This window comes from Acromyrmex echinatior, unplaced genomic scaffold (genome assembly GCF_024713525.1).
Source record: "Acromyrmex echinatior isolate Ae372 unplaced genomic scaffold, ASM2471352v2 Scaffold40, whole genome shotgun sequence".
In the NCBI taxonomy this organism is placed as follows: Eukaryota; Metazoa; Arthropoda; class Insecta; order Hymenoptera; family Formicidae; genus Acromyrmex; species Acromyrmex echinatior.
In genome coordinates, this window is record NW_028259073.1 from 117,016 (window position 1) to 124,941 (window position 7,926).

At 33.5% G+C, this 7,926-nt stretch overlaps 1 protein-coding gene across 1 annotated transcript; it reads right to left on the minus strand.

Annotated features, from left to right (window-relative positions):
• Window positions 1–328: 328 nt before the first annotated feature.
• On the minus strand, window positions 329–7,919 carry LOC147906409 (uncharacterized). Its single transcript, XM_087416592.1, has one exon. The coding sequence runs from the start codon at window positions 6,525–6,527 to the stop codon at window positions 4,089–4,091; it is 2,439 nt and encodes an 812-aa protein (XP_087272718.1). The 5' UTR covers window positions 6,528–7,919; the 3' UTR covers window positions 329–4,088.
• Between the last annotated feature and the right edge of the window lie 7 nt (window positions 7,920–7,926).

Sequence of the window (7,926 nt, forward strand, 5' to 3'; positions counted from 1 at the left end):
AAATATTTTAATTTTTTAATTTTCAATTGATTCTCATTTATGTTGGAAAAATTTTACCAACTACTAAAAAAATTGAAAACGAAACGATATGCGTTAAATATTACAAATAATCTTAAAAAAATCTAATACATTTGTAAAGTTTAAAAATATTCAAATAAAAATTCAAAAATGTTTTTCCTAATTAGTTGGATTTGTAACACAATAATAAAATACATTGTTTATATAATGTAAATGTAATAAACGGTTTAATTTATATCTCATTTATGCACTAAAAAATATTATTTTTTAGTTACGCAATAACTAAAGTTTTTGGACAGTCGATACTTGATTTATTTTTTTCCTTTGTAAATTGAAATTGTCAACTTTAAGAATATTGCAACATACGTCAAAGTATATGTAAGAATCATTTAATAATCTTTATATATACTTATAAAAATGATGAAAATTAATTCCGAGATACGGAAGACTCATCACATATATGTATATGTATCAAGGGATAATTAATATTTTTAAAAAAATTTTTATCAAATCGAAACATTAAAAATTAACACACATAAGAGAAATTAGTTTGAATGTATATCTATTTTTTATTTATATCTTTACATAACAAGATTAACATAGTTTTTCATTTTATCCAATTTTTATTCTCTTTCTTTGATCTTATAGGCGATTAAAAGAGAAAAGATCACATACGTATTTAGTATGGATAGTTCTTTCCTTAATATAGTAAAGTTTAATTTAACTTTTTTCTGATTTAAAATACTTTTACTTATTAAAATGAGAAAATCATGTAGCATTTATATTAGAAATCAAGTCCGTGTAATGAAGAAAAAATAAGGAATATACTTCTCAATTTTTTACTAATCAAAATCGTATAAAATCGAATCTCAATAGACTTTACTTTCACATAAGAAAACATATTCACACACACACACACACACGCGCGCGCGCGCGCGCGCACGCGTGTGCGCACAGCATACATAAAAAGATATTCCATAAAAATATATCAGCGTTTATCTTCTAAAATTCGAATTTTACTTTTATAGAATGCACATTTTACGACTGTCCCGTGAAGTTATGAAAATTTGTTTATAATAAATGCCTTAATTTCTATTTTGTTATAACGTACGATCAATTGCTAGCAAGTGAAAATTTGTTTGTAATAAATGCCTTAATTTTTACTTTGTTATAACGTATGATCAATTGCTATTGAACATAAACCTTTTTAAAAATCTCCTTACACATTCGCTTTTTCAATGTTTTCTCAAATTCAATTAGAGAGAAAATAGTTGGAGTGTACTTATCTTTTTCATAATTAATATATGTTCAGAGTATGTATATATAATATATTCCTGAGAATTATTATTAATTAAAGAAAACGTTCATCTGTTGTGCTTGCTATCGTCACTTTACAAAAAAAGTAAAAAAAATCAGACAATCTGATATCTTGATAGGGACTATAGCATCTATTTACAACTTGTATGATATGGAAGACAAATCGCATAAAATCAGTATATTTGAATGCGAAAAGAAATAAATATCCAATTCTAATATTTATATATAGCTTGCACTTGCGTATATTTGTTTACGTGGATACGTGTAAAATATTCTTTGTGTCAGCTCTTAAATTACTTCAAATGCAGAGACATTTAGGTACACACGAAGTATAGAAAATTTTCATACACTCTTTTTTTCTTTAAAAAAAAAAAGTTTGTCAGAATACACACACACACACACACACACACGCGCGCGCGCGCGCACACGCACGCACGCACACGCACGCACGCACACGCACACACAATGTTAAAATGGTTAAAATAATGTTTATTTACATATAACTTTTCTTGACTATTTCATGTATAAAAGCATTTCAATATTTAATTGGCATTTGTTAAAAGTGTGATTATTCTTTTCCTCTTTATTTCGTGTTCTTGAGACGATTTCGTCATTCATATTAATTAACAAAGTAATTTTTACGGTAAATTTTTATGTAAATAAAATTAAAGATTTAAGAGATGGTTGTAGGTTAATGCAAATATAGTAACATAACTGTACACGTAATTAAATAATATAAAGAAAATAACGTGATAGTTTCAATTTCCATAGAATGATTTAACTCTATTGGTTGTCTTTTGAAAGAATCTCGCACTAATCATATGGAAAATTGGGTCCCGATAAAATTAGTTAGTTTTCATATATAATATAGTCTATAATGTTATAAATAGGTGTTATAAACACAAGGCTCAATAATGGATAGTTTTTGAGCTAGGTATATAAAAAATGTAAAAAAAATTTATGCTCGCATTTTTGATAGCACCTTTCATACATCAAAAATTATCCATTATTGAGCCTTATGTCTGTGACTGATTTCTCTCACTTTCTCTTTTTTTATTTTTCTATTCATCTATCTGTAATGTCCTCATCTTCAACAGCCTCAATACGTATGTAATATGATTTTATACGGATTGAACAAAAAATTAGCGATAAACATTTATATGTATCATTCTTAGCAATAAGAAAAAGAGAAAGAATGATTTCGCGCAGTTTAAAAACAAATTTTAATTATGGCATAGATAAATTTATAATTTTCATATTCTATTTGAGAGTAATATATTATTCTCTTTAATGAGATAGAAAGATTTTTAGATAAAATATTATCTCTGAAAGAGAATTTTGTATTACAAAAATAAATCGCGCAAAAATACAGGCCAGGCAATACAAAATTTTATTGATTAAAAAAAAACGCTATACTATCCGCATTATTATATTAGATTTTAATAAAGTCTGCCTCTTATTAAAGAATATTTCAGTATATATATTCAATATTCTACAATATATATCTTCAAAATCTTTTCCAATCAACAAATATATAATTTCTAATCAGGTACACGATATATAACACAATATGTATTACGGGCGTAGCACGAGATGACTAGAAAAATTAATTTAAAACAATTTGCTTGGCACGTCATTTACGGAACTTTTGAATAACCATTCGATTCACATGGTTCAATTGATTCGCAAAATAGAAACGCACTACACATTCGTATTTATAATATATGTGTGTACAATGTACATACATAATGTAACAGATAATGGATTGGACCACATAGAGAACTTCCCCTTCTACTTCTATACAACAAATATTGTTTTGTATTTGAGGCGGAATATTATTTATTTATTGATAAAAATTATATTTGATCAGATAAATAAACGAATCATTAGCTTAAATGATTAAATATTATTAATTTAGATAAAGTGATAATTCGTTCGAGATGATCAAATATCGATTATCGTAACAAATTCGATGTATCACTATCTTTTACATTAATTAAATATTGTTTATTAAGATGAAACATAGTCACTGAAAATCAAAATGCGATACTAATGACATAAAATATTCCTTTTCCTCATTATATTGCAATTTGAAAACACTTTGCACTCCAATCCAGTATAGTGCACATATCTGATAATCAAAACAGTTTTTACTTAAGAATATCGAGCTTTCAAATTCTCAGAGGGATGTGATTTTAATCTCATTCAAAGATTAAAAATATAAATTTGAATTTAATATAAGAAGTATAAACAAGTATGATAGTATCAAGTATTGAAAAAGATAAAAAAGTGTAAGAGTTGTGCAAGTAAAAAAGTAGTATATAAATAGCTGTACACATTAAATAATATTTTAAGCATACGTTGCCTTTCACGAAAAAAATGTTAAAATGAATTATAACAAATTATGGTCCATATAATACTAATTACACGAATAACTTGGTTACATTATCGAGTAGCACATTACAAATAAAAGAAATTATTAAAAACATACGTGAGACTTATTTGACAATAGTATTTCATACGTTTTGTTAATTTATATGCGATATATCTGGAATATAAAAATGTCCTGCGTATTATATATGCTTTCGCACACTCTCTGAAATCTTATTTTTCTCTTTCTTTCTTTCTCTTTTTACAAGTCAATAGAGAAATTTTCAAATTCTTTCGAGAATTTCAAGTTCGATATTGCGATAAATATCTCTTGTGCAAACACGCGAGGAAATTCGCAGACTCTTATTTATCTTCTGAACGATTCAAACTCTAACGCCAATACCGTTATCGCTTTTGATTTCTGATATGATGTCAAACGTAGGAGTGCAGATATCGGTGGGTGTGGGAATAGCAAGAGGCGCCAGACGCGGGTTTCTCTTAACCGGCGGCGGTTCCTTCAAGATGTAATTCACGCAGGATCTGACGCGCAATCTGTTCGAATGTACGGCCGGTTCTACTCTAAGAATCGTGCAGGACCGTGTCGAGGGATGTCTGACACGGTGCACCGATTCCGTAGATCTACTTTGAAAAGCCGCTTCTACAGCACACTTCTTCAAATTCATTGTTGACATCGAATTGTACGCCAATGCGTCCCGCTCAGAATCGGGCGTAAAGACCGGCTCGTAGCTCTCCTCGAAAGACGTGAATATATCCGAGTCAGGCATGGATGGCGCGCTGAAGAAGGACTCGCGCAGAGATGACGTCAGAGCATCGGGACACATAAAGGGGTCCAAGGAGGTGAGATCATTGAGATCGCTGCCGCTGTTACAAGTCTGAAAGTCGTTGACCGAATAAAACAATGGGAACGCGATTTGATGCTCCATCGCGGCGTTCGATAAGACTTCTTGGCTCCTAGAGGACTCGGACCATTTTGAATCGGATGGACGTCTTGAGCTAAACCTGGTGGAATCGTGCTCGGCGAAGATGGGTTCCGATAATCTCGTGTCTCTATTTTTGTCCGAGTTCCTCAGCAGTGCCTCGAAAAGATCGATCGGCTCCAACGTCGACGTATTACCGGAAGATGGAGGGTCGCTCCTTTGACTTGGAATTTGATCATCACTTTGTTCGAACGGTTCGCTCAAGTCCTCGATATTTAGTAACACGGTCGGTACTATAGGAATTGAGCGTCTCATGGGCTTCTGATTGCTTCTTTTATTTATAGGCGATCTAGTGCGTTGCGCGACGTCCACGACAGATCTCGGGATCTCAAGACTCTGCGTCTCTTCGGCCTGAAGAAATGCCGCGGGAAGAGGATCTATAGGACTCGGAGGTTCCGAATGTATCGTCGGAACAATCAACGAATCCATCAAGTTGGAAGGCTCCAACAGAGTTACTCGGTGCATCACTGGATCGCCGATTGCATTAATCGACTCGGAGTGTTTCAATGCCTCCAACTTTCTATGAGTTTGCGTCATGGTTTTGGCAGTAAAATTTATTATGTGCGCGGGTGTGCGCGTATTTCTCGATGGTGAGTCTAGGTTAATAAGATTGGCTAATTTATTCGATGTAATAGTTAGGTGCGGGAGTGCGCTTCGCTTCAAGGTATCCGTCTCGCAGCTTGTCTTGACGTTATTAAGCGCCGACGACGAGGAGGAGCAGCCGTTTCGCAGTTTGTGCTTCAGATTCGGATTCACGTGTCCGAAATGGCGAAACTTGGGTCGCGGGCGAGAAGAAGTCTTGCTAAAGGCTTCTCTCTGTTGATCCTCCATCTGTCGACAAAGCATTGCGTGCCTCGCTAATGCGTCCTCGTATCCGTGATTGAGATTTTGCACGGAATAACCGTATCTTTCCGTGTCGTTATCACTTATCGGAAAGAGTCTCGTGCTTACCTCGGAAGCATGCACCGTTGCCGCTCCGAGATTCGAATCTGACATGGTCAAGTTTGGATTCCGTCTTTGATAGACAACATTATTTACGCGGTACATTACTTGGTTCGAGTTCTTCGTGTCTACTACGGAAGTATCGATATTTAGTATTGGATCCGATAGGGCGTTCAATTGAAGAAACTTACGATTGCTGTGTGAGCCGTCGCTCTTCAAATTCTGATAAGATATAAATTTCTCCGACTCGAAAATCAACGGTAAATTATTCCCATTTATTCGTTTGTGATTCAATCGTCGGAGATGCCTAATCTTGTTGAAAGTCGGATCCAGCAAATACTTGAGATTTTTTATCTTGTCGATATTGTGATTGGAATCGATAATGTGATTCCGATCGATGATGTATCTTGGCTCGAGCATTTTCGTCAGGTCGTGAATATTTTCCTCAATGATGTCGCCCGGTCGACTGCTGCAGGACGCAATACGCTCGTTGTCATGCTTCTCGAGCGAGATATCGGTGTGTCTACCTGATATTTCTAAGCATCTATTCTTATAAAGAGCTTTATGCTTAGTAGTAGTAAAGCAATCCTCTACGGGTGGATGCCGTCTGCTTTCGTTGCTCTCTTCATCATAATTCACCTCGGCCAATTCAAGATTCGTGTTGGTACCGCATCTTGTCGGTGAACAGCCGTAATGGCCCGGCATCACACCAAACAAAGCGACCAGATCTTGAGCAATTTTTCCGGCAGCGATGCGCATCTCACCATGATGAAAAGCATAGATCCATGGATTCGCGCCGCTATGCGCAAGGATTGGCAAACCTAGCCACACCACCGCCCATTCCGATAGGATGTTGGTACCATAGAAAATGTCTACCAGCATGCAAGTCTAGAAAAAGAGAAAAATCATGTTAGAGACTGCTCTTAGATTGCCTCGTATGTTTATTAACATTTTCTTGAGATTCTAGATCTGTTTCTTATTCCAACTAAACTGCACTACAACTCTTTCTCGCTTTCGCTAAATATCAAACATGTACCTATCTCTTACTTTAAGTTCCAAAAGTGTACACTAGTACACTAGTTTTCTGCAGCCAGAAAACAGATCTTTCATTTATTTGCAACTACTAGAATTACAATTACATCATATGTAAAGAGAATTGGTTTTTGTAATTTTCTAAGTTATTGTATATTAAAAACGGAGAAAAAACGGTTCGAAATTGATATATAATAACTTGCTTGCCGCATCAACTCATTCAAATCTGTCTTCATCCGTATAAAAATTCATTGTGTCGTGAATCCTTTTAGATGTGATAAACAATTATGCAAGAGAAAAATAAAGATTATTTCTTTCAAAGGGAAGAATGAGAGTATCTTCTATATACAGAGTGTTCGTGGTAATGACCGCATAATCCGCAATTTTTGCAATAGACAACGAGATATTATTTCTAAAGATCGAATAAACGGGTAAAATCGATTATATGAGACACTTAAGATAGTTTACAAGTTCTTTATAAAATATCTTAAAGATTTTTCTTAAAGAACTCTTAAAGATATCTTACGGTTATCTTATGCATCTATTGTTTAGACATTTTGTTGACATTAGATAATGAAAAAAATTGCGAAAATTGCAAAATGAGGACAATAGTTTAGTCCGCTCTACTTACCCATGAGAGATTATGTGGTCATCATCACAAATACCCAAAATATGTGTATTCCATTATAATTTACGGGTACATACAAAATGTTCTAGAAATTGGTGACCAAACTTTAGTATCGTATTCTCTAAGGATGAAGGAAGGTCATGTAAACATAGGTCCGGAAAGAATTCTTCCTTTTTGAGATGTAAACTTTTTATCTCAAAAGTTTACTTTACACGAACAGATACTATACAAAGTACATAAATACAAAATAAATATTGTAGAGCAAGTGATACTGTTATATGTCCGAGTTTCTATCTAAACGTTGCATAGTTAAGATAACGTTAGATTAGTTAAGATAATCACCTAACCAAGATGATTTATTCCAATATTACGCAAGTGGGCCGATATTCATTTCATGTATGGACGAGCTAACGGAAACTTCAGAAAAGCTCATCGTCGATGCGAAGCGTGTATCATGACACACAAGGAAGTCATTTTCAGTTCAATTTCTTTAAGTTACAAATATTTAAAATATTCTCTCGCAAACAAAAAGTGTTTATATTTTAAAAAGGAAGAATTTCTGGACCTATAATATTACATTTATTTATGTAACGTATTTTTTCATTCTCAGCGACATTAGAA